Below are 27,304 nucleotides of genomic sequence, written 5' to 3'. Positions count from 1 at the left end.
TTCTGTTGAGATTTGGGGGAATCTGGGCTGCAAGTTGCAGTTAGTGTATTTATGTATGAGGCCTAGGGACTCAGGGAAGCTGCAATAGGGATTAGGTGAAGCAACAGGTAAAGTCGGTCTATGGATGATGTTGGTTGCAGGTTGTAGTACCTTCACCATTGGTGAACTTTTTGTACTTTTGTTCCACCATGAAACTTAGAACTTTGACTTCTTGTTTCACCTATTATAACATGTTTGAAAACATATATATATATATATATAGTCAAATAATAGAAGTAGGTGTGATATCATGTTTTCTGGTAGTGGTATGTGATATCACATACATAGCAATAATAATAACATTAAATAATGAGCTATCACGGTAATAGGCATGTATGTCTATTTATAACAAGGACTTTGTGGATGTAAAACAAAAAAAATGTTTATGTTTACCCACGTGTTTTTGTACAAACTTAAGAGAATGTTGGGTTTTGTGAACCAAATTTATTTATTTGCAGCAAAGTTTTGTTTTTGGAAAATAGTTTAATGGGTAAGGTTTGTTGGTAATGGGTTTTTGTTTGGGTATATAACTTGAATAGTTGAAGCCATTTTTAGAACACAAAACTTGATTTTGCTTCACACTATCTTGATCAAGAGTGTGTGAAGCTTTCACATGTTTTCGTGTTGAAGTTTTGTAGTGAAGCTTTGTAGGTGAAACTTTGTGGTTGAAGGTTGAAGCTTTGTAGGTGAAGCTTTGTGGTTGAAGCTTTGTGTTGGTCACCATAAATTGGTTTTGCTTCACACTATCTTGATCAAGAGTGTGTGAGGCTTTTGACATTTGTAGTTGTCCTTCATTTGTAGAAGCTTTTGTTGGCACCATAAATTGGTTTTGCTTCACACTATCTTGACTAAGAGTGTGTGAAGCTTTTGAGATTTGCGGTTGCCCTTTCTTGATGAAGCTACTGCGTTCCCCCTTGCCTTTTATTTTTTTTTTTTTTTTGGAGTGAGGGAACTGAAAATTTGAAATTTGAAACTCCCTAGCTTGTGTGGAAGTTTGAAGACTTTCTATGTGGGGCTTTCTCATGGTTTGAATTTGAATTTTGAATTTCTTTGGCCCTGTTGAACTATATAAAAAGGATAAGTTTCCACTCTTTACCTTGCCTTCATTCGCTCATTTTGTAGTAATTTTTGAAGACAAAGTGTTCTCTAGTTGAGAGGAATTCCAGCACTGCTTTGCACTATCTTCAGGTTAGTAGTCTTCTCTACTAGATCAAATGCTTTCATTCTTGTTGAATTGTTTCAGTGTTCATGTATTTGGTTGAGAACATGGTGAATTGGTTGAGCTTTTCTTCATGCCCTAGGGACTTCCTTATGTTTCGATCCTTCATGTAGTGATAGAGTTTGTTTCTGTTTGTTGTAGATGTCAAAGCCTGGAAGTCCTAGTGATGAGGGCTCCCCTAGCTCTAGCTCTAGGTTTGAGCCTACAATGTCGGAAACTTTAGATGATCTTCACAACTGTCAAACCTTAGTTAATGTTAGTTCTTCCTCTTTCATGTTCGTGGATGAGGAGGTTGTTTTTAACACCATACCCATATTTCGCTCTGAGTTCGCAGCAGACCATTTAGAGAACAACGTGTTAGATAGCAAAAAACAGCTTGAAGCCCTAAGGCAGTCATGTAGTATCCCCCGTAGTGTAGGAATACATTTGGTACATTGTGAAGAATTGCCCTCTGAGCCGCCCAAGGGTCATGTTATGTTCTACACCCAAATACTAGTGACCTTAGGGGTAAAGCTACCTTTGCACCGGTGGTTGCAACAGATGTTATCTTTTATCGGATATGCGCCTGGGCAAATCAACCCTGGTTTCTAGGATACCTTAATCGGGTTTTATATCATTTGGATGAAGTGTGGGTTAGGTGAGACTTCCTTCCATCAATGGCGTTACTGCTATAAGATGTGCCCGGTGAAATCATGCGCTGGTTATGCTGAGTGTGCGTGTCGAAGCGTGAGAGAACGTATTGTCTTTGGTAAGAAAAATGTGTAATGCACATGGAAAAATCGTTGGTGCTTTCTTTATAATAATTGGGAACATGCTAAGGGTGTCACGCCTGAGTGACGTGTTCCTACGCACTTCCAGATTGTAGGTTGTAATGTATCCATTGTTCGCATTATTTGCTATTTGTTGTGATTTTCTCTTGCTTCTAACATTTTTCTTCATGCAGTGACACGAGGCACCATCATGTTGTCTAGACGGGAGCTAGCTGACGTAGAGAAGGTGTTGAGGATGCCCAAAAGAGATAGACACCTGGGCAAGCTGCGACCCTTATTTTGACAGTACGGTTTCCAGCCCGAGTGTTAGAGACGAGCGAGTAAGTTGTATCCTTCACTTGACCTTTGTTCTTCTTTTTTTGGTTTTTTTTTTTTTTTTATAAAGTTGTATTCCTTACTTTGATTTTCCTTGTTCAGTGGAGAAGGTAAGCAAGAAAGGGGAGGCTAGGATTAAGAAAAGGAAAGCACCCATGTTAGTTTCCTAAAAAAACATTCTGTTTCACAAGGAAGCTCGCAAGCACTGGGTGAGACTAGCCATTAGACCTAAGTCTCAAGATGAGGTCCTCAAGATTGCTGCCTCGAGGAAAGCTGAAGCTGAGGCTATCGGATGTGTTATTGCCATAGTTGCAGAGGAAGAGAAATGATTGTTGCCTCATCTTCTTACTATTGATCTCATCTTCCCTTCAACTATGGAGCACACTAGCCAAGAAAGTGATCATGGTTCCACTCGCAAGAGGAAGGACAAGGAAGAGGCTGGCAGTGTTAAAGGTTGCTATGCAACCAAACAGCTTTGGGTATGTCAACAATTGCTTGGCAAGGCGTCGATTCACTTTTGATGAGCTCGAAAAGCCACTAACTAAGAATGAATCAGATCGCGACCGGATGTTAAAGTTATCTTCTTATATGAGTGTTACTTTGCCATTTCCTTACTTTCTCCTATTTATTATTTTTTTTTTTTGGTAGTGATGATCATCTTGTCATGCAGGTCATGACTGAGTACGACGATAGACTTCGAGAGGCTGAGCGGTATAAGGCAAAATTGAAAGAGAATAAGCATCTAGTGGATGATGCCAGGAAGAATAAGAAATTTTTTACTGAGGCCGTCCAGCTCAAGGACCAAACCATGGAGAGGTTGACGAAGCGAAACGGTGAGAACGTAAGACTCAAAAAACTATTTGAGACGACTAAGAAATAGTTAGAGGCGGCTACCCTTGAGGCATCCAAGGTTAGGGAGAAGTTGGATGGTGCCTTGGTCGAGGTTTCTGAGCTAAATGGGAGTATCTCAATTGAGAAGGAAACTGCCTTGCAAGAGTTCTTGGGTTCCCAGGTCTTTCACTGTGCCATTAGACCTCACTACACCCAGGAGGTTCACTTTGAGAAAAGGAAATGGATGGCCATCCTTGAGCGTTATGACGATGGAAGCATTATTCGAAAGTATCGTGAGGAGATACATGAGTATCGACAAAAGGGTGAAACCTTCATCCTCGCAATCGATCCTAGTAGTGAAGAGGAGTCTGACAATGAGGCTAATGTTGATGAGCAGACTCAGCAGGGTGAGGATGATCTTGGAGATGCAGAGCATGGTGGTGGGATGCAGAGTGATATTGTCAAGGGTTTGACCTCATATGAGGATGACTAGTAGTGACTTCATTTTCTACACGTACTATGGATATACTAGTTTGTTATCTGTATGGCATGTACTATGTACTCTAGATGTACTAGTTTGTTGTTTGTATGGCATGTGACATGTACTCTGGATGTACTAGTTTATTGTTTGTATGGCATGTGACATGTACTCTGGATGTACTAGTTTATTGTTTGTATGGCATGTGCCATGTTATAAGCCTGAGAGCTTTTTGTTTATGGATGTTTATGACTTTGCACCATATAATCTGATGTTAATTTCCAAGTGTTTTGCACTATCATTGATGAATGTTTGGCTATGTTTGAATAGATACTTTGTTTGGATATAAGCCATGACTTGGGTATGATTGAACGAATATACTGTGGAGCTGCTCGTTTATTGGTATAGTCTTGTTGACATATACTTACACTTTATTTCATGTTGAGAGCATTCATGTTGAAGCTTTGTACTTGAGTGTTTCATTGCTAGGAATGTAAAAGAATTAAGACCGAGTTGTCTAAATCACCTCTTTATTGAATTCATGCCAAATGGTTTTAGTTACATAGGATGTCGGACAGCTGTAACTTAGCACTTGTACAATGTGAGTCTACTTGTAATAGTACTTCAAGTGATCAGCGTTCCATAGATGGCCAAGGGTCTTGTCATCGAAGCTTTTGAGCTTATAAGAGCCAGGGCGACCGATGCCAACAACTTCAAACGATCCATCCCAATTTAGACTGAGTGTGCCTTCACTCGGGACTCTATCGCATAGTAATCTTTTCTTCAATACCCAGTCTCCTACTTTGAAAGAGCGAGGTTTAACCCTTAAGTCGTAGTAGTTGAAGATGTGCTGCTTGTAGGCAACATTTCTCAAGTGAGCTTGGTTTCTATGTTCCTCGACTAGATCCAAGTTAAAAGTAAGTTGTTTCTCATTTTCACCTTGCATGTAGTTCTGGACTCAAAACGTTGCTTGCTCAAGCTCAACTAGGACAACTGCCTCTGTACCAAAGGCAAGTGAGAATGGAGTTTCTCTTGTTGAAGTCCGATATGAAGTGTGGTATGACCAAAGAACTTGGGGTACAAATTCTGGACAACAGTTTTTAGCCTTATCCAAGCTGGCTTTCAAAGTGCGCTTGATTATCTTGTTGATGGCCTTAACTTGTCCATTAGACTAGGGATAAGCTCGGGAGGCAAAATATAAGTTGATGTTGAACTTAGAGCAGAACATCCTGAACTTCTTGTTATCGAATTGTCGCCCATTATCAGTGATTATAGCATAAGGAATGCCGAATGTGCAAATGATGTTCTTCCATACGAAGTCTTCTATTTTTGTCTCAGTAATGGTTGCCAAGGGTTCTACTTTAGCCCACTTTGTGAAGTAGTCAACTGCAATAATTGCATAACGGACCTTGCCTTTCTCTATAGGCAATGGGCCGATCAAGTCAAGTCCCCATTGGGCCAAAGGCCAAGGGCTAATCATAGGAGTAAGAGGCTCGGGAGGAGAGTGAGGAATAGTTGCATAGCATTGACACTTATCACATGAGTGAGATATTCTAATGGCATCTTGGTGGAGTGTTGGCCAGTAATATCCTTAGCGAAAAGCCTTGTGTGCTAATGACCGAGATCCAGCATGATCTCCGCATACTCCTTCATGTATTTCCCGAAGGATAATTTCCACCTTTGCAGGTGTAAGACATCTTAAGTATGGTAGGTTAAAACCTTGCTTGTAGAGTTGGTCATTAATAATCAGGCGGGTAGACTTGTATCGAATCTGCTTAGCTTGGACTTTATCATTTGGGAGGGTGCCATGAGCAAGGAATTTATAAATCGTGGTGATCCAACTATCCCTCTGTTGTAAGTTGCACACTTCTGCGAACATGATGCTTGGTGCTGCCAACAATTCGACATGAATTTTTCTCCCAATCTTGTCTTCCACCGCTGAGGCTAGGCCAACCAAGGCATCTGCATGACTGTTTGTCGCTCAAGGAACTTGGGTGATCTGGTAGTGGAAATGCTTGAGCAAAAGTTGTGTTTGCACAAGATATGCTACCATAGAGCTATCCTTAGCATCAAAGTTGTTTGTGACCTGGTTAACCACTAATTAGAAGTCACTGAAGATATCAATTTGTTTAGCTCCAAGGTGTTTGTCCAAACGTAAGCCTGCTAGAATGGCTTCATACTTAACCTCATTGTTTGATGCCTTGAATTTGAAACGAAGAGCATACTTCATTGTCACTTTGTCGAGGGTTGTCAGTACTAGTCCTTCTCCACAACCATGTTGGTTGGATGAGCCATCAACATATAGAGTCCATACTGGGAATGTTGGTTCTGAGCTTCCGTGGGTAATAAAGCCACCGATTTAGGTGTAGAAGCCACATCAACAAGATAAGTGAATTCGGCGATGAAATCTGCAACTGCTTGGCCCTTCTCAATTGGCTTTGGTTGATATGAGATGTCAAACTCACCTAGTGATATCACTCATTTGATCATTTACCCCGAAGTGTTAGGACTCTGAAGTATCTGTTAAATAGGGTGATTGGTAAGTACGATGATAAAGTGTGCTTGGAAGTAGGGGCGAAGTTTCCGAGTAGACATGACTAATGCTAGAGCTAGTTTCTCAATGTTAGAGTATCATATTTTCGCATCTTGTAGAGCCTACTAGCGTAGTAGATAGGCCGTTCGACACTACCATCCCTTCGAATAAGAACGGAACTGACTACTAAGCCTGAAACGGACAGATAAACAATAAGGGTGTCACCAATTTCAGGTTTAGAGAGTAGAGGGGCTTTACTCATGTATTCTTTGAGGTTCTTAAATGCTTCAGCACATTCATCAGTCCACGTAATGTACTTCTTACTTCCCTTAAGCGCTTTGAAAAATGAGTGTATTTGTCTGTGGCCTTAGAGATGAACCTGGTCAAGGCTGCCACCTTGCCAATAAGGCTCTGGATGTCTTTTGAAGTTACTGGTTCTTTCATGTCAATGATTGCTTTGACCTTCATGGGGTTGGCTTCAATGCCTTATTGGCTAATCATGAAGCCCAAGAATTTCCCAGAGCCCACGCTAAAGGCATATTTGTTAGGGTTCAACCTTATTCGATACCTCTTCAAAATGGTGAAGGTTTCAGATAGGTTGGTGATGTGTTGGTCAGCATGTTTGCTTTTGACTGACATATCATCAACATAAACTTCCATGTTCTTCCCAATCTATTCAACGAACATTGAATTGACTAATCTCTGATAAGTCGCCCCTGCATTCTTTAGGCCGAATGGCATGACTTTATAGTAAAATAGTCATCTATCAGTAGTGAAGGTCGTGTGTTCTTGGTTCGAAGGGTTTATGAGGATTTGGTTGTACCCTGAGGAAGCATCCATGAAGTTGAAGAGTTCACACCCTGCTATAGTCTATAAGTCTATCAATGAGAGGAAGGGGAAACTATCATTCGAGCATCCTTTGTTTAAGTCGGTGTAGTCGACACATATTCTCCATAAGATCTTTTGAAGCAAGAGACTTTCCTTGGTCGGATTTTTCTTAACAAGGACCACATTTGCTACCCATGTTGGATAATTGATTTCACAAACGAAGCCTATGCTTTTGAGTTTTTCAACTTCTGCCTTCATTGCCTCGTATCATTCAGGGTCATAAGATCTTCGCTTCTGTCTCACCGGCTTGGTCTTGGGATCAATACTCAAGCAATGATAGATGATATCAGGAAAGATGCCTGACATGTCTTCGTATGACCAGGCGAAAACTTCAATGTTCTTTTGCAAAAAAAAGATCAATGTCAACCAAATGGGTGGTGCCAATCTTCACTATGCACTCTGTATAATATTTTGAGATAGAGACCTTCTCCAACTCTTCAGCAGGTTGTGCTTGCTGTGTGAAAGAGTCATCTCGAGGATCGTCGGGTTGATTGTTACCACCATGAAGATCCAAGTTGGCTTCGTTCGAGCTGGTCTTTATGACTTAGTCATGTATAGAAAGTGTTTCTTTGGGCACAGGCAAGTGTAGTAGTTGCTTGACTGAAGTGTTGTAACATGATTGTGCACTAAGTTGATCTCTTCTGATGTAACCGTTGCCATAGGGGGTTGGAAATTTATCAACAACATATATATGGATACCATGGCCTTAAGATCATTGATGCCCGTGCGCCCAAAGATGACATTGTATGCCGTTAGGCAATCAACCACTAAGAAGTTAGTGATGACGGTGGCTATGTAAGGGCCTGTACCGATGGTGAAAGGTAAATGTATACTCCCTAAAGGTTGCACAACATCACCGAAAAAACTTATCAGATGAGAAACTGAGTGATTGAGTAAGTGTTCAGCTACATTAAGTGCCCTGAAAGTTTCAGCAAACATAATATTAACTGAAGCCCCCGTCTCTACCAGGATTCATCGTATGTCAAAGTTAGCTATGTGAGCCTCTGCGATCAGTGGGTCGTTGTGAGGGAAGGTGATACCTCTTTCTTCCTCAAGGTAGAAGCATATTGGATCCCAGTTAAGCTTTTGATACTTGACTCCCCTGATGTCTTCCACATGAAACACTTGGTGGTCAGGCCTCAAAGTTCATTCACTGTTTTTCATGGCCCTGTTGGAAGATTCAGATATGGGTGTGCCGCCGCTTATGGAATATAACACATTCACTTGGCATTGCTTATGGTTATCCCTTTGAGGGTGAATAAGGAATTGATCAATTTTTCCTTCACGTGCTAAAGCTTCAATATGATCATGGATTGTGATACACTTCTCGCCATCATAACCGTTATACTCGTGGTAGCAGCAAAACATGCCCGTGTTCTTCGTGCACTTGTAATCTGGTTGCCTCAGCTTTGGCTTCGGTATCAAGTGAGCTATACTAGGGTAAATGGCCGCACATGTGGCATTCAAAGGTGTGTACGTATCATACCTTGAGGTAGGGCCTGTCTTGACACGTGTTTAGCCCACTGCGTTGACTTCCTAAGGGCGGGCATTATCGTGGTGATATCCTTGGCTATCGCGATAATGCCCCTTACTCTTTTTACTAAAATGAGATTGGTAAGGATGGAAATATTTCCTCTTTCCCTGAAACTGATATATCTGTTGACTTGGTAAAGCATTAAGCAAGGCAGGGGGTGTCGTTGCCGTTTGGAAGGTTGAGGTCTTCTCATTTGGTTGGATCTAGCTTCCACTCCCCACTTGCTGATAAGGGGTGGCTGTAGGGGGTTTCCCTTGATATGTCCTTACCTCGATGAAGGTGTGGTTGTAAGCCTGTGCCATCACCTTTGAGTAAGTTTTCCAAGGGCTGGCATTGATCATATACTTGAAGACACAGTCACGTAGGCTTGCCGTGAAGGCCTTGAGGGCGGTCTTGTCATCTGCCTCAGCGTAGCGAGAATACTCATGGCTAAAGCGACTGACATACTTTCGCAGTGACTTGTCCTGCTTCTGGCGAATAGTGTACAAGTTATCTGCAGAATGCAAGCGATCGGTCTAGAAGATGTGTTGAAAAACGAACAGTTTCCTCAATTCCTCAAATGAGTCTACCGTCTCAGGTAGAAGACGACAATACCGGTTTAGAGCTCCACCAGAGAGGGTGGAGAGGAAGATGAGACATCGTTCTTCGTCAGTATGTATTTGGTATGCCATGGTCTACTCAAAGAGATTAAGGTGTTCAATCGGATCCTCTTTTCCAGTATAGAGTTGTAAGCCGAGCTTCTGTTTTTTCTTCGCTTGAAGGGGGTATTGAGGATCCTCCTTGTAAGAAGGCCAGGCCTGGGTTGGTTACAGTCAGGTATCTCAGCCTAACTTTCAGCCTTCAACTTGTTTACTTCCTCAAGGAGCCGAAGGATAAGGGGGTCCTGAGTGGAGTCATGTACTACTGGAGTAGGAAAGTTTGATCAAGAGGGCGTGATTTTTCCTTAGACTCGCTGTATTGACTTCTAGAGCAAGTCTGTCAGAATACTTATGAGTTCCTAATACCTTCATCTTCCTCTAGGACCTGTCACTCCTTCCCTAGATTGGCAGCTGGCATGGGTCGTGAGAGGGGACCGAATCTTTCAGAAATCCTTGGGTCATTGATTTTTGAGCTTATGTGGATGGGATTCTATCAACATTGTCTCAAGAAGTCTCGACAGTCGCGATAAACGGCTTTCGATCATTCCGCTCCCTTTGCAAGAAGGTGCCTTCCTCCACTTCTCCTGCTTCGGGTCGAAGCATATGGGTTAAGAGATGCCTCATGTTGATCAACACCTTGATGATTAACTCGCTCCTCATTAGGAACAGCCATGTCGAAGATCGGTGACCCTTTGTGTTGTGGGGCACCCAGTTGATGGTAGAGTTCCACGGGGGCGATAAGCTTGTGTGTTTGAGTATACCTAGCCTCATGAAGCATCTCGAAGAGCTTCTTATGCTGCTCCTAGAGGACCTCATTCTTCATTGTTATCTTGTTGTTCTAAGCCTTCAGTTATTCGACTTTAGTTTGAAGAGCGAACTTCTTTCATTCTTTCTTTCGTTGCCTCACACTAGGCACGAGAGGGTGTCGTTCTGTGTGATGTGGCTTCCTTCGCTCCCCATGTTGGAAAGGGATGCCTGGTCAAAAGAGAGTGTATGGATGGTGGAAACCAGCTTGACAAAGCTGAAAAAAGTAAAAATAAGTGTGTTTCCCACAGATAGCGCCAAATGTTGATGCACAAAATCAGCGAGGACTTTGGTACAATAGAAAGTGTTAAGTTTGTGACCTTCGCTTGGTTGCTCCAGTCACTAATGAGAATAAGTATGTAAATGGATAGAGACAAGGAAGCGAACGCAAGATGTACGTGATTCACTCAGATTGATTACGCCCACGAAGTAGAGGAGTTCTCATAAATTGTGAAGGGTTTACACAAATACATAGGTTCAAGCTCTCCTTTAGTGAGTTCTAGTGAATGATTTAGTACAAATGACATTAAGGATTATTGTGGGAGAATCCTTTTTTATAGAAAAAAGTTTCTAGCTCTGTTCTAACATTGACACGTGTCATGCTGTGGTTGGCCTTCGATGTTGACACGTGTTGCGCTGTGATTGGCCTCTTATATTGACACGTGTCATTTTATGATTAGCCTTCTGGTTGGAGGGAAACTCTTGTGGGTCCTTGACGGTATAATGTTGACCAGTGCTCAGTAGTTTCGGGATTGGTCAAGTATGGTACAAACATGTATGATTAATTAAAATGATGTTATTACATAATATCTAATATTATAAAATTTCTTTTTAGGCACAACTCCAACTAAATGTACCTTGAAATAGAGAGTGAGTAGTGAGCACAAAAAAATATAATGGAATTTTGTATAATGTGGAAGGAAGACCAGAAGCTATACTAGAAAATGCTAGTGAAATCACATTTTGCAAATTATATCTAACTTCTCTCTAATAGACGTGGGATCTACTTGTATTGTGGACCTTAACTCTATAACAGATATGATTTAGGTATGATTTACAAAATGTAATCTCCCTAGCATCACTCCTATACATCATGCATGGTGGTGCAGCAAGAGCTTCCGAGAAGTGTTACACCAGCGAGCATAGGAGGCATGGAGGTTGGGCCCATCAGAGAACGAGCTATGTGTGAAGTGGTGGAGCCACAAAGACAGCACTTTCTCTTGATTCTCTTCGTCTTCCAGCATCTCGATCGTCTCTTCCAATACGCTCTCCAGCTCAGTCCTTTCTGCGATGCTCAAAACCGGGACGTCGGTTCCGTTGCTGGCTCTGCATAGCAATGGCAACCACGACATTAACATTTGCATCTTTGTTTGCTTGTGTTGCTCTTTCTTGATTCCGTCGTCAGCTTCGTCTTTTCCCAACTGTTTGGCATGCTTGAACAACAATGCTGCACGAACACAACAGTTGATTAATCATCACATCCAAAGCGGAATTAATGTTATATATTTTAAATTGAAATTTCGTGACACGCATATATACATTTATGTGAGAACCAAGGAAAAATGATATGCATATCTTGATACGGTAAGTAGAACATGCCATGTTTCTTAAAAAAATAAATATAGTCTAGTTTTACAACTAACAATACGCTTGATGGCCTAGTTTGCTATGGAGTTCCATACTATTTAGCTAAGTTTGGCCTTAGTATTAGTGATGGTCTATTTGGTTTGAGGAAACCTCCCGACCATGTACAGAACGTTCTTTTCCAAGACTTTTCTTGTACTTGAGTTGATGTTTTATTAATAAAGTCGTTTCTCTAGTCGAAAAACAATTACACAGGATAAGAATTTACAAGCTTATAGAATTTTGTCTTATTTTTAGGTACGTCTCTGGAACTCAATTTTCATCTCATTTTGACCCCCTATGACTCAAATCACCACTTTAGTCTTTGAAACTCAAAATTTGCTCCACTTTGACTCCTGGAACTCACTTTTGGATCTCATTTTGCTCCATGAAACTCAAAAGTCGTCATTTTACTCAATAAAAACTCAGCATTTTCTCCACATTGCCTTAATTATGCCGTTATGTAGAATGTTGACGCATAGTGGAGATTTATAATATTTTCTGTTAATTTCATCATTTTATTCTATAAAACTCCATTTTAATATTTTTTTTATTGTTGAATGTTAATGCATAGTGAATATTTATAATATTTTATGTTAATTTCATCAGTTTATTCTATTAAACTCGATTTTAATTTTTTTTTTATATTATTAAATGTTAACGCATAGTGGAGATTTATAAACAACTTCATTGGCATATGTGGCATTGTCTTATTGAGTGGTGGGTCGAACATATATATATGTTTTAGGAGTGAGTTTTGAGTTCAGGGAGAAAAGAGAGTTTTGGAACAAATTTACAGTTTCAGAAAGTAAAGAGGTGATATTTGAGTTATAAAGAACAATGTGAGATCAAAATTAAATTTCAGAGAATATAATTAAAAATAAAGAGTAATGCTATTCATACCATGTTTTTGTACCATATTTTCATATCACCTTAGGTGGCATTTGATGTGGATAGTCACATCATTTGAATTAATTAGATTTTAAAATTTAGTTCATTATTTAATAAACTAATAATTAAGAAAACTAGTTAATTAAATGATGATTGTGGTATACGAAAAGTCTTTCTCCTTCATTTCCTTGGGTTTTGCAAATTTTTCAAATGATGTGACTGTCCACATCAGATGCCACCTAAGGTGGTATAGAATGTGGTATAAAAACATGGTATGAATAGCATTACTCAAAAATAAATCTTAAAAGTATTCACCGTTACACTCAGAATACCGAGTCTGATTCCACACTCACCTTAATTCAAAACCAATGTCATTTTGGTTTATAAATAGTAATAAATTAAGGAATGTACTATCCACACATCCCAAATTACTTCTTACACACCTCTTGTTAATTTTTGTCCGTTGATCTTCTTTAATTCATCCGATCCGACGGCCAAAAATTAGAAAGGTGTGTGAGAAGTAAAATGGGGTGTGTGGATATCACACCCCTAAATTAATATTAAAAAAAATTGTTAACTTCACAAATTGAAAAGTCAAATAATTGGAGCCATGCATAATTATAGTCGTCATGAAGTTTCCAGCCACCACGCCTAATTTAGATGTGATCTCAATCACCAATAACGACAAATATAAAGCAAAAAGAAGAGATATCCAAAATTTGGTGCCGTCACGCCAGTAGAAAACCATGAAAATAAAATATTAATAGTCAAAGGAATATTAAACCATGCATAGGAATATATCACCCCTATACAATAATTCGTAAAGATATATATGATATATGGGACAAGTGTTACTCTTATTTTCTTCAATTTTGTGTTGCTCTTTATTCTTCAACTTTTTTTTTTTTTTTTGAAAAAATGAGTTAAAAATAAAAGCCTAAACAAAACTAATTATTAATAAATTTAAACCAAAACATAGCTACATTATCCTTCACCAAATACGATATTATCGACTCGTGCTCTTTATTGTTGAATGTAAAAACTTTAATAATGCACTGCTATGAGTGTTTAGTATTAGACTTAATTTCTACAATTATTTAATTTTTAATTTTTATCTGAGTCTTTTTTTTTTTTTTTTCGATTTTACTTTGAGAAAAAAATTCGTTAATTTGAAATAAAAGAAATAAATAAATAAAAACTTACCCGAAGTCTTGACCAAGGATGCTTGTAAGCGCGGCTCAACCGAAAGAGAGAGACGAGCCAAATTAAAGGCAGCGGCCCATCTCCGCACTGCTTCATCAGCCGAGTCACAAGCTGCCAGCTTCTCAGACAGCCAAAGCACCTCAGCCGCCAGTTTCTCCGCCGAGCTTCTCGTCCCGCTCGCCCTCGTCTCCCTTATCCACGACACGTCCCGTATCGATCGAACCACCCGTAGAACAGGGCTCCACCGGTACTCCACCGGCCGAGCGTTTCCCAACAAATCGACGCCATCACCACGCAGCACTTCTCCTTGTTGTTCGAGAATGGCGGCAGCTTCAAGCTGGCTCAGAGTGGTGGAAAAAGCCGCGGATAGAACCGTACGGTTGACTTGACGTAAAGCCTCTACGCCCTCTTTGTGGTTGTCGTCGATGAGGTTCTCCGCTAAAGAGCGAACAACTTGGTACTTGCGGGAGCTTACGGGGATGTCGTTGACGAGGGACAAGAGCTGCGATAGTGCTCGAGCGATAGCGGAGTCGCCGCCGCCAGTAATAGTAGCACCGCCGCTGAATGAGGCGGGCGTATAATCATAATGATCACTAGTGTGATTACTAGTATTCTTGTTGGGAGGCTTGTAGGGTTGGTTATTGTTAGGTTTTAGAGGAGGAAGCAAACGGAGGAGGAAGAGGAAGGAAGTGACGAAAGTATAGCGAAGGAGTTGGAGGAGTTTAGATTTCTGAGACAAGTTTACGAAGGATTTGTCTGCGAAGATAAAGAGGGAGGCTATGAGGCTGCGGGGAAGCAAAGGAGATATGGTAGTTTGAGACCAGCCTTCCATCATCACCATCCTCCTATGTGAAATCAAATAGTTTAATTCCTTTTGTGTCCTAATTAGGGTTTTTCTTTTCTTTTTTCTGTTTGGTGAGAAAGTTATTGATTTTGATTACTTGCGTGAATATATATATAAGTAAGATAAAGTGTGTGATGTAAACTTGAGAGGAAGAAAATGAATTAGGATATCGAGTACTGGAGGGATTGAATGGGTGGTGGTCCGTGGTCCGGCCAGTTGTTTGGACCATGACCGCGTTTTGTTCTGTTTTGTTCCGCGGTTGTGTTGCTTTCCTGTGTACGTTCTCGTCGTCGTAAGGAACGTCAAATGTTGCACCTATGCCAAATTGCCAATTTTTGATCTCTTTGCGTGCCGTACATCACACTCGCACTGGCAGGCATTATCATTTGTTCAAGTCCCACGTTGAGGAAAACAATATATAATTAGGTTATTTTTCATATTATTAATTAGTTTTGTGGTAGAACATCAATTTTTTCATGATATATTCTTAGTTGTCTTGCATATGAAACACAACAGTTGCACTTGCTTTACATTACTCGATCTGTGTCATTCACATATTAAGTTTAAAAATTCGTTACACACGAAGAGGCATGTTGAGAGTATAAATCTCACGTCAAGTTAAAATCCACAAGTTGAATCATACTAATTTGAATTCTAATTATACAATTCAATCACCATAAAAATTGGGGTCAAAGGCCATGGATGCACCTGTGCTTACTAATGATCATAATGCCCACAGATACCAAGTACGATTTTATTGGATTTTGACTGGTAAAGTTCCCGAGAAAGTTTCCCTAATACGGTTTTACCTCATTAAATCATTAAGCACTGAGTTAATTTGGCGCTTCTGTGTACTGTTATAGTATAGGACTGATTTCTGTCTGCAATCCTCTATATAGAGGTCCTAAACATCTTCATGTGCAAACAAAACCGTGTAACATTCTTTCTTTCATTACGTAATCATCGGCTCAACGAACAAAGTGTTCGTGTAAATCATCTTCAGTCATGAATTAATACACTTTGTTGATGTGAAATGAAAGTGATCTTTCCATGTTGGTGGTGACGGTGGAGTTGAATGTGAGTCGCAGAGGAAAGATTTTAGGTGCTTGGCAAACTCCTTGGGCTTTTCCAGGTTCACAGCATGTCCTGCGTTCTTTATAACGACTAGTTCCGCACCTTTACCTACATGACTATATATTTCAAACCAAAATGCAAATAATTAGTTAAGAGAAATGAAAGATCGAGCAATGAGGAACAGTATTATTATATATCCATCAGATTTCTCATTTACCTCTTTAATCTGTACCCTAGTTCCACCGGGAATATCTGATCTTCTTGTCCCCATATTACCAGTGTGGGCTGTGTTTACAATGGAATAGTACATAAGCATTGAGCATTATTTATGAAAATTTCAAGGCCTGTTCATAATCAATTTATCTGTAAAAACTAAAATTAAAAATTTGTTTGAAAACTATTTCAGTTTTTAGAAAGGAAAATAATAAACAAACACCAAAGTTAAATTATGTTCGTTGATTTATCTAATTCAATCTCCATAATTCAAGAGGGGTGTGATAAATACAGCTCCTACTAAAAACCAAAAACCAACATCAACTGTTTTGAGTTTTCAAAATTTGCCTTCTGAAAATTAAAAGTAGCTACTAATTAAATTTTTACGAACTAAAAACTGATATGGTTATCAAACGATTCCAATTAAATAACTGCAAATATACATAAGCAATAAGGGGAGAATTAGTCACCTGTGAGATCTTGGGTAGATTAGACAGCTTTCTCTCCGTTAGTATAGCCCGGATCAAGTCTCTCTTCTCTTCTACATAGTCTGTACACATGACCTATAAAAATATTACAGAAATTTATGTTCTTTTTTAGTTGAAAAGTATACTTCAAAAATTCAGCTAATAAGCATGTGCAGAGTAGGAAAATAGATTTAAAGGCTGCTTACGTACATGAATGAAATCCGCGAGAAAAAAGGAGGGCAGACCCTTGGCGGGCTTGAAAAATGAATACCTCATCAATTCCTTCAGCTTCTCTGGAGTCTGAGGCAACAAAATGCTTGCAGCCTCATCCAAATCTGAAACCCTAAACAACCCTTCTTCCATATCCTTCTCCTCCAAGCACACCCCGGCGCAACACAGCGCCACCCTCTCTACCATCTCCGGACACTGCACGGCCACGTTGTACGCCACAAAACCACCATAGCTTATCCCCACCATGCTCATCTTCCCAACCCCATGTGACTTCATCAACCTTATTATGGACTGTGCCTGGAACGACTCTGTACGTTCCAGGCGTGACGTGTAAGAGTGCCCAAAGAAGAGGAGATCGGGCACGTACACATTGAAGCGGGTGGTGAAGTGGCGGAGATGCTCGCCGTATTGCCACATAGCGTTGGCTCCAAAGCCGTGGAGAAGGAGAAGGGTGGGTTTGTAGGATTTGGGGGATTTAGGCACCCAGCAATGGATGGTGGTGCCGTCACCCAGATTTGTTAAAACTGAGCGGAGACCGGCATTGGCAAAATAATGCCGATAAAACCAATCAACGGAAGCCGTAAAGCTGATACGTTTCGGAAGCTTAAGCGGAAACATAATCGATCGAAAAGCTTTTCTGTAAGAAATTAAACTATGGGATTAATTTAACCAAAACAATTAACACAAAATTTACGTACAAATGTTGCATGCATGGAATGTTCTTGCTAGGATATGGAAATTTGTATGAAGTCAATATATATACACACAATTATACACATATATAACTAACCAACTAATGTTCTAGAAAGAATGCTTTTGGTGATGAGATAACTGAATTATTTAGTTGGAAAGCACAGAGAGGCTTAACTGATATCTTCCTCATAAGCCACAATGAAGGAACCAAGATTTCGGCTATATAGAACAAGAATAACAAGGGAAATTAAGGAAAACGGTGACACGTCATCACAAGAAAGTAGAAAAGCTCTAAAACATTGGTTGGCCAAAAGAGGTGGAAGCTATGGACCAGTAGGGTGCTTGTGTGTACGTAATTAAACTACTATTTATGTGTATGAACCATGTAATCCCAAAGTGCTATATGTATATATAGGGATCATCAAATATATGAACCAATTGTGCTATTTTTGTATATGCAACTTTCACATATTTGGCAAAAACATATTGTTGGAATTTTCGTTTGGATGTACAAAGTGTAAAAGTTGCATATATAGAAAATTTATGCAATTAAATTAATTTTCATCCTTTTTTTTTTTAACCAAAAAAAGGTAATTAATTAATTTTTCAAAAATCCCTACTTTTTCTATTTTTGTCCCCCTTTACTTGTTGTATGAGTGATCTAATACTCGTTCATACTGTTACTAATCATACATATGCAACTCAAAAGGAATTTAGGAATGATAGTGCAGAGAAAACAACGAGTAGAGTAGAGGCGGGGTTAAGAATTTATGGACAGTTTTTTTAAGAATAACGCTAAGGAGATCAAATTTATAAACTAAGTTTACAAATCAAATGATGTGTCATTAATAGGAAATAAGCACATTACTCAATACTTGATAATTCAATCATCAATAATCACATCATTTGATTTACAAAATTTAATTTCTCTAGCATTAATCTTTTTCTAATATGCATGCAAGATTAGTTGCAGGGGAAAAGAGGGGACACGTGCCCTCTTTAGTTTCTAGAGTATTGACAAATATGGCAGGGTTCTTCCAGAGTGGTTAATTGTACTTGCAGTTAAATTTACTGACGGCCAGTCAACAACCATATTAACCATATGCAGGCAATTGTAAGTTTGCAATACCAACAATATCGATAATATATCTGCATTTAACCAGCACAATTAACCGTATTGTAAAAAATCTTTGTATGGTAAATATAGATACTAACAATTTAGTAAACAAGGGAGAATGAAATTCGAACTTGAGTGTAGACAGGAGAGTATAACTATAGCCAACTTGGCTATGTTGTCATGATCTCAGTGGCAGTTAATTTGTTTGATAATTATTTCGTTTTCAATTTTCTACATTTTTTTACAAAGATGTACAAAAAAAAAATGGATAAAATGAGAGTTGGAGTGAAAAAAGCATAATTGAAGGGATAAAAAAATGTTAGACCAATGAAAAATAAAAAAAGGAAACAATCTCAAGTTGCTTTTCAATTGAGTTATTCTTTCATACATTCTCCTTCATTACTTCCTCCCTCTCACGTTCTCACCCATGACCCATCTTTCAACTTATCCTTTTCCAATATAATTTCACCTCTATCCCTAACATAAAAATTGAAAACTAAAGACAATGACAAAATGACTGCAATACCGGCCTTAACAAATTGCATTAGCATCACATTAATTGTCACTGAATGAGTGATTTAATCTATGTGCTGCACAAATTTCAAAGTTCATACTCATCCAACGGCAGTTGATACGGCCTTCATGGCTTCATGTTTAACAAGCTTTGAGTTAATCTTACACCTGTGATTGCGGGAGCGCAAGCTGCAACGCTTAATCGGATCCGATCAATGAACTTGTAACAAAACAATTCTGACCGAATGAACTTCTAATGTCCTAAAAGTAATAAGGACATCAACTCTCTGTCTGAATGGTCTAAGTCATCAAGAGAATTAAGGGTCAAAACAACACAAGTAAAAAAGGATATACTATCTCAAAAATATACTCAAAGCACAGAGAATCGCCAATTCTGTTAACGTTAATCGTAATTTTGGCTATGAAAAACATAATAAATCAGGAAAGCGAGTGAAAACTGAATGCAAGTGATGATGAACTCAGACTAGAGTCTAGACAGAACCAACGTATCTGTATAATACTAAAGGCTATTAAGGCAGTGCTTAGCAGAGCTCACAGTCAGGATAAAAAATTTGACAAAACATCTTCCACCAGAAAAGAAAATTTTCTTCATTGATCGACAAAGGAAATTTTTAACAAGTACAATATTGGCTCTTTCTTTTTCCCTATAACGATTTTTCTGTGAGACAAACAAAGTATGCACTTTTCATTTCTCAAAAGGGGATGATATAAAAAGTATGTAAGTATATATAGGGCCTCTCAACATCACTCTAAAACAGATTAATACAAAGATAAATAATATACACATAAGAGGAAATAAAAACTTGTCGCAGCCGCTAAACAAAGAATCACCTCTCTCAGTTTTCTTCTGCACGAGTATTGTGCCACATAATTTTTGTTGGCAGGGACTCAACTCAGCAGTTTCCTTAGTCTTTTTTCAGCAAGACTGGCAACCTTATTTTGAGGTTCAAGAACAAGGGCATGCTTGAAATCTGCAAATACCAAACACGAAAATAAGAAAGAAGCTAAACCAACCATAACTACTGCATATTTTTGTTTTAATCAAACTCCGTAACTGTATGTTTCACATGTAATCCTAACACAGGCACACTTTAACTTCCAAACAATATTTGACATAGCATGAAATGGTATGACTTCATGGATAAGGTCAATGGAATATGTGACATTCAAAATAAGCCACCAGCAGAATACATTTTCGATTAGCATATTTGACAAAGGATTGGTGTGGGTCAAATTTCTTACTTTAGATAGAAAACTAGACATTTGAAAAAAGTGAGAGCCAGTTTGTCTTGTGTTAGGTTTATTTCATGACGTTTGGGTTAATTTTGGGTTTTAGCATCATGAAGGTTTCAAAGTTTATCTATTTAAAGTATTGTAACTTCTCTTTCTATTTTATCAGTAAGAATACGCTAGCTTTCACAGTTTGTTCTATTGGATTTATTTTTACAAAAGTGGATGGCACTAAACATGAGATACTACAAATTTTTACTAGGACTAGACATCACCAAAAACACCTTCCTTTCCCAAACCCAACTTTATGAATTCCCTTTCAACCACTCGTCAAGCAAGAGGAATGGCAACCCAATCAAAAATATGTAATGGTTTTAATGATTTTGATGCAGATGACAAGAGGTCCATGCTCCACGGTGTTCCAATTCAGTCGCAATTTTTGTGGATTTGACCACATTTTCAAATAACAAAAGGTTCTAAAACCATCTCTATATTAAAAGACTGGATCCAATTCACAAGTATTTACCCAACAGAAATGCAGATGGCTTAAGGCAACTAACTAGGAGGGTGACCAAACATACTAGAATGGATCTAGTATTCCATTAATCAACGAACTGAGAAGACTGCATGACTACAGAAGTAGTTCATCTTATAATCATACAATTGAGCAAAAGTGATCATACAAGATATGTCATAAATGATATATCACAGCAGTGTTCATAAATGTTGAAGAAGCAACAGAACGCGACAAAGCATATGAAATTTGGGTTCTGACCTTGAGCAGCCTCCTTATAACAAAGAAGTGATTCTCTAGCTGTTCCACGCCTAAGATATGCCTTCACATTCTGCAAAAAAGTCAAAAAGTGAAAAGATAAAAAAAGGTCACAGATATTGAAAAGTTTGTATGGTTTTGAAGAAACAATCTACATTCACAACGATATACACAGCACAAATCTGTTAGAAGTAGGGAGTTGGCCCTCATAAAGTAGACATACTCAATAAAGGGTTGCAAGCAATACAAGAGATTAGATAAAAACAATTACGACTGAGCTAAACATATGGATCAACTATTGGCCTATCACACAAAGAACTGTCTGTAAGTCATTTCAGTAACCACTGTCACTTCAATCCCTAGTCCACAACCTTTCCTGTTCCAGTCCTGACACGTGGCCAGACTGACCAGAAAACGTGAATCAACTACACTGATTGACATGAAACTTGTGTGGTCAAATTAGCCTGACATGTAAACGATATGTTCACTACCATGTGAAACTTAGAACATATAACTCAACCAATTGCCATTCATTGGAGAAGCCCAGAATTTTATGAATCTGTGATGCAAGGCTTCAAATTCTCTGTGAGATTTCTATTCTCAACACAAGTAATTTAAGAATTCAGTTGAGCCCAAATTTCCACCTTGGCCAGGAGTGTACTGGGGAGGTCTATGAATTTCATTGACTAGCTTGATTGGTAATTTTGGATCATTCTATTGAAAAGATTCTCCTGGAAACAGTAAGCGTTGAAGAGTAAAGAACCACAATCAAACAAATGAAACGAATTACCAGAAACAAATAACTCCTAATGATACTTGCTCATCCACTTTTGCTACCTTACTCCACTATAGAACACTGTTGAACAAAGGAAATCCCTAAATTACATAGTGGTAACATAATACTGTTGAACAAAGCAAATACCTAAACGACTTAGTGGTAACCATCAGGAGGAGGTAAATTGAACTCCAACTGCCCTTTTACTAACAGAATTGGTTACAATATAACATGAAATGGTTCGTAGTGCTTCGACCAATAGTTATAAAAACAAAGAGTCTAAAAATATAAATGCAATAGAATGATTTTATTACCTTTTTGTCAAGTGATATTGCCTTGCTGCAGTCCTCTTCAGCTTGCTGGAAGCTGCATGATTGAAATTGATAAGCACATAGATACAAATGCAATGCAACAGAAGGAATTGACAGATCAGATGGGCATTTCTTACCACCCCAACTCCAAGTAAGCAGCTGCGCGGTTGGAGTAGTAAGTTGTGCTCATCATGTTCAATTTGATAGCTTCAGTATAATAGTTGACAGCCTTATTCCATTGCCTTCCCTTAAATGCAGCATTTCCCTGCAAAAAGTGTACACATAGAAATTGATATAACAAATAATACTAATTGAAACAGTGATTTCAAAACTCTTTTGCTGGTAGAAAATCAAATTAACAGAACTAAGCAAAATATTCGACAAACATAGCAAAGGGGAAGAACGACACCCCCTGATCTTTGACCCTTGTCTCAATTTTGTTCATATTTTATGCGAATGGAAAATGTGACATTATGCACACTAAAGGTTATCGTTAACAGGAGAGGACGAAGATTCAGACCCAATACATCAGTCTATAAAGGTGGGAAGTACCATTCATGTAGAGAATGCAGTTGCAACACTGCCAGTGTAAAGATGACAAAAAATAATAAAATATTGAAGAAGACTCGACAAAATGAAGCATTGAAAACTAAGATGAAAAGATTTTAGCAGGGAACAACCTTCTCTTTTAAGAGTTCTGAAGCATCCATGTTCCCATTGGTATCTGGCAATGGCAACGAATGGGATGCAATGCTGACCTTCTCCTGAACTGAAGAGTACATATCCAAGACTGTATCAAGGAGAAATTTATCTACACCATGGAACGCGATGAATGACACAGAGATGGGGCAGTCATTGTGCTTTCCCACTGGTACTGTAACCTGGCCATGTGCAAATATAATCGTGAAAATAAGTTTCAAAGCTACAGATACTCAAGGATAAATGTGAATGTTCAGACTTGAAAGTACTCAGTTACCTGACAGCACCCAGACATGCTGGCAATGCTTGTTAATGCTAATGTTCTATCATTAAACTCAGATGACCCCCCTTTCTTTGTATTCAGCTTTAATGGAGGATCTGCGATTGTTGGAATCACTAATATTCCATCATCCTGGGGCAGCAAGAGGTTGTAAGAAATAGAGATACATAAAATGAGGTATTGTACATATAAACAATCGGTTTCACAATAAGGCAACCTCAATATTTTCACCAAATAATCTTGTTCAAAACAATTTAAAATGCAGACTCTGCAGGAGTACTGGAGCTGCAGCAGTTATTCCCCCTTTTCTGGTTTCAGAAGAGGGAGGGGTGGGAGGAATAACAATATAAGGAAGCTCAGGTTGTTGAATCTCAACACGCCAGTGAAAGTAGACAAGAAAGCTACAGCTGACCCACCTCTTCAATATTTGTATAATTTCAAATTTTTGGCCAAAACAAATCAAAGGAACAAACTTAGCTGACTTGTACATATTACAAGGTTGGAGAGATTCTCAGATATGTTAGCCAAAGTTATTAAACTGACAAAGGTTTCAAATATAGTTCCTATCTCTAATAGTCCAACCGAAGCGATACAGGAAAGAGAAAAGGGAGAAGCCAAGAGCATCAAAGATTATCCAAGTTGACTCCAAAGTAACAAAAATCTGGGAGTCACTTTACTACTACTTAACACCAGTGAAGTAGATAAATCGATAGAATGCCAAATGAATATAAAAATTTGCATAGTGTTGGGATACCTTTAAAAGACTTTGAAGGGCAGCTCTCATCTCAGTCCTTACTTTATATAGGGTTTTCATGTTTTCATTTGTAGAGTTAATTGCTGCACGAACACGATCTGATACATCTGGCCCTAGCTTTGGTTTCGCTGATTTAACCCATTCTTCATGATTGGTTTTGAATTCACAACTGAAATAAAGTTGTAGATGTCAAATTAATAGAGAGCGAGAGAGAGAGCTTGTCAAATTTCCTTTCCCATAAAGGTAACCCAAAGGAATTTGAGAAGATTTAATTGACCTGAATAATCTTAGAATACCTCTGTATCAAAAGCATCACAGAAGAGAGAGCTTTCAAAGTAAATACTCCATTTTGATGTTTTGTGGATTCTTCACGAAATGCTTTTAAACTGGGTACATTTGAAGCAATATACTGACTAAAATTCATATGCTTTGGAGGTTGGTCTGCAGAAGCAGTAAAAGAAGCAACTTCAACATAGTTATACTTGGTTTACTTTTTTATGAACTCCCATCCCATTATGACAATAGAGAGATTGCATTTTACCATTGATATATGAAAGATTAAAAGAAAAGGCAATCACTACGGAGCCGTATATGTGTGTATGTGTGTGTGTATATTCTCAAGTGAGGTTACTTACACCCAGATAGATGTTCAATTGCTTTGCTGACAACATGTACTGTCTTCTCAGTAGGAATTTTAGGAAGCTGAAAGAGATCATCAGCAAAAATAAGGCGTCTCGCCCTTTTAGGTTCCACAGAATTCAGTTGAAGCAAAACATGTCCAACACGATGTAGAATAGATGGATCGCAGGCAAAAATTCCTAAAAGACAACAACAATATCAAATTAAAGAAGATGAAAGAAATATAAAAGAGAAACCATAAACAAGAAATTATTCCCAAGCATACCAACAGCGTCTAAACTCTGTGAATTTGGCAAAACTCCAAGCATAGATACAGCCCCATGAGACGGTCGGTACCCAATGACACCACAAAATGATGCTGGAATTCTAACACATCCAGTTGTATCAGTACCTATAAAAGTATAAGAACTTGAAAGGATCAGCCGATATTATAAAGAAGCCAAACCACGAGGGTAAGTTTATAAGTCCAGGATCACATAGTTAGTCCGATTTCAGTGAGCAGGTGACTTGATACCTACAACCTTTATTCATTGCGACTTGAGACGAAACATGGAAAGTGTATGAATCTAATTCTAAAAGATAAGGCAAAATTATAACCAAACCAAGAGTAAAATGAAGCAGAAATTCTGCAAAGACAGTAAAATGAAGTAGAAATACTCAAAGAAGCTTACCAAGAGCAAAGTCAACAAGACCGGCTGCAACAGCCACGGCAGAACCACTGGAAGATCCTCCCGGAATGTGAGATTGTAATTCGGGATTCACAGGCGTTCCATAATGCACATTCTCACCAGTGATCCTGATAGTGATACAAACAACAAGGTATCGAAAGGTCGTTGCTTTCATTTATTCTTAACTGTTTTCGCCATTTAAATTCAAAAGGGAATACAAAGTGACAGAGAAAAATGATCAGTACCCAAAATTGAGCTCGTCCATGACGGTGTGGCCAACGCAAGTAGCCCCATTTTTTAGCAGAACCGTCACAACGAACGCCGTCTTGGTCGCCGCTTCATGCGTTCGCGCCCAATCGGGACTCCCAAACCCCGTCACATAACCCTTCACATCAAATCTGAAACAAACCCACCAACCCATAAACCAAATCAGAAAGAATCACAAAAAAATAAAAAAAAATATTGCTAGTAAAAGCAAAATAACAAGAGAGAGAGAGAGAGAGACATGTCGGAGATAGCGAAGGAGAGGGAGGCGAGGGGTTGAGTGGCGGCGGGGAGAGGGGGCTGAGGGAAGGGAAGGAGTTGGAAGCGGGGCTCTATAAATGGTTCCGTTCGGCGTCGTCTTCGGCGGTGGGTCTCGGCCAGGACCACGATCCCTGCGACGGTGAAACCGATAACGATCCAGGTTTTTGGGTTGGAGGAGACATTGGCCTTGATCGCCAGCAGAGGCTGGGGGTGAAGCTTCCACATGATCAACGATCACGACAGGGACAGGTCAGAGGTCAGCAGTGAGCCCAGCAGTGAGCAGCAGCGAGGGTTTTGGGGGGTTTGGGTTTTGGCAGGGTTTTACATTTTCACTTTCATTTTATTAACATTTATTTTGTTTGATCAGTAACTTGTAGTTTAATGGCGACCGTGGGTTTGACGCGCGATTACTCTTCTTTCTTCTTTTTCTTTTTGATTTTTTTTCCTTTTTCTTTTCTTAGTTGCAATGTTTAACATTTCTTCGATACGGTCCATGAAATTATCTAAAAAATGAGAGAAATATATGAAAATAGAGGGTTAATATGGAAATACAGGGTGAAGTCTAAATTTCACCTCATATCGAAGAAAGTCTTAAGTTTAGGTTATAATCAACAAGTATCGTCGATATTTCTAACACATCTATTGAAATCTGAGAAACTCTTATATTTCGTCCAAACCAATATTTGACAATCTCAAAAGTTTTATTTTAAATTTTCATCATTTCCATAAAAAACAACTGATATTTGATATATCCATCTTTATTTTCATAAGTTTGCATATCGATATTCCATATACCGATATTTCAAACACTGCTCAGTTGCTAGCTACTTGCTATCGAATGGGCCGGTGAGGTTTCAAAATATCATTATATAAGTAAAGAAAGTGACGGACCGAAAACAAAAGTAAAGAAAGCTACAAAAATAATCATTACTAATAATTAAGTTAGTTCAATTTGAAAAAAAAAAAAAAAATCAAATGAACAAAACCTTTAAAAAGTACAACATTGAAGTTTCACTTAAAAATGATTCTTGGTGCATTCTTGGCTGCAAAATCATTAATTAAATTGTAGTTACAAGGGCCACCAAAATACTATTAAATTGCTAGAAAAATAATAAATGATATAAACTAAATATCATAATCGATATAACAATTCATAGAAAAATTAATTCATCTTATGCGGTAGGTTACAAGCCCGAATAAAGTAAGAGGGGAAGGGCGTCACGTAGTCGTTTTGCACATTGAATCCCCATGAGAAAAATTGGTTTCAAGTTATAGCAACAGCTAACAAGGTCGTGATAGTCCATAAAAACAATTCTAGCCACATGCTAGGCACGGTGGCAAAATTTGATGTCGGAATACGAATTGGATATGTTGTTACTGTATATTCAATTAGCTACTACATATGGATTACTGAGATATGCACACTCATTGATATGCATCTTATCTTAGTGCATCTATGGTTGAGATGCATGTCCTGAACTTTGGTCCTTATCAGATCCAAACCGGTAGTTCTTAGGTACGTATTGCTATATCTCCCTCTTTCCAACCCTTTTTTTCCTTGATTTTTTTTTTTTTTTTTTTTCGTTCCTTCTAGTGCTGAGAGACAATGGCTGGTTGAGATATTTTTGTTTAGGAAGTAGGTAATTTGGCTGAGGCGTTTGTACCCAAGACCTACTCAAACGCACGGGGAATGGTCTGCCCGGAATGCGGTG

At 38.7% G+C, this 27,304-nt stretch overlaps 3 protein-coding genes and 1 pseudogene across 8 annotated transcripts; 1 reads left to right on the top strand and 3 right to left on the bottom strand.

The window, feature by feature from the left end:
* The first annotated feature begins 3,016 nt into the window (after window positions 1–3,016).
* Window positions 3,017–3,667, top strand: LOC148697133 (uncharacterized; annotated as a pseudogene).
* A 7,272-nt stretch (window positions 3,668–10,939) lies between these two features.
* On the bottom strand, window positions 10,940–14,696 carry LOC137726446 (uncharacterized). The gene is made up of 2 exons (XM_068465380.2): window positions 13,767–14,696; window positions 10,940–11,496 (listed from the first exon to the last, which is right to left on the bottom strand). The coding sequence occupies exons 1-2, from the start codon at window positions 14,605–14,607 to the stop codon at window positions 11,141–11,143; spliced, it is 1,197 nt and encodes a 398-aa protein (XP_068321481.2). The 5' UTR covers window positions 14,608–14,696; the 3' UTR covers window positions 10,940–11,140.
* An 846-nt stretch (window positions 14,697–15,542) lies between these two features.
* Window positions 15,543–17,282, bottom strand: LOC137722942 (uncharacterized). Its single transcript, XM_068462076.2, is given in 5 exon segments — window positions 15,543–15,643; window positions 15,646–15,800; window positions 15,902–15,969; window positions 16,368–16,460; window positions 16,575–17,282. Coding segments are annotated over 5 exon segments (978 nt in total). The 5' UTR covers window positions 17,214–17,282; the 3' UTR covers window positions 15,543–15,620.
* A 1,454-nt stretch (window positions 17,283–18,736) lies between these two features.
* On the bottom strand, window positions 18,737–25,952 carry LOC137726027 (outer envelope protein 64, mitochondrial). Of its 6 annotated transcripts, none has more exons than XR_011067581.2 (14): window positions 25,573–25,952; window positions 25,313–25,465; window positions 25,071–25,195; window positions 24,665–24,790; window positions 24,396–24,578; window positions 24,057–24,201; window positions 23,761–23,929; window positions 23,004–23,138; window positions 22,708–22,908; window positions 22,165–22,292; window positions 22,031–22,082; window positions 20,945–21,014; window positions 19,771–19,910; window positions 18,737–19,107 (listed from the first exon to the last, which is right to left on the bottom strand). XR_011067581.2 is itself a non-coding variant. In XM_068464884.2 (13 exons), the coding sequence occupies exons 1-13, from the start codon at window positions 25,815–25,817 to the stop codon at window positions 19,828–19,830; spliced, it is 1,815 nt and encodes a 604-aa protein (XP_068320985.1). In that variant the 5' UTR covers window positions 25,818–25,949; the 3' UTR covers window positions 19,504–19,827. The 6 variants fall into 6 exon arrangements, 1 of the variants encoding a protein (XP_068320985.1); XR_011067582.2 differs by having other exon boundaries at window positions 18,737–19,218; window positions 25,573–25,949; XR_015963091.1 differs by having other exon boundaries at window positions 18,737–19,209; window positions 25,573–25,949.
* Window positions 25,953–27,304: the final 1,352 nt, after the last annotated feature.

Source organism: Pyrus communis, chromosome 5 (assembly GCF_041283825.1).
Source record: "Pyrus communis isolate YQ-2024b chromosome 5, ASM4128382v1, whole genome shotgun sequence".
Classification (NCBI taxonomy): domain Eukaryota; kingdom Viridiplantae; phylum Streptophyta; class Magnoliopsida; order Rosales; family Rosaceae; genus Pyrus; species Pyrus communis.
This window is presented reverse-complemented; position numbering and strand designations above follow the sequence as displayed.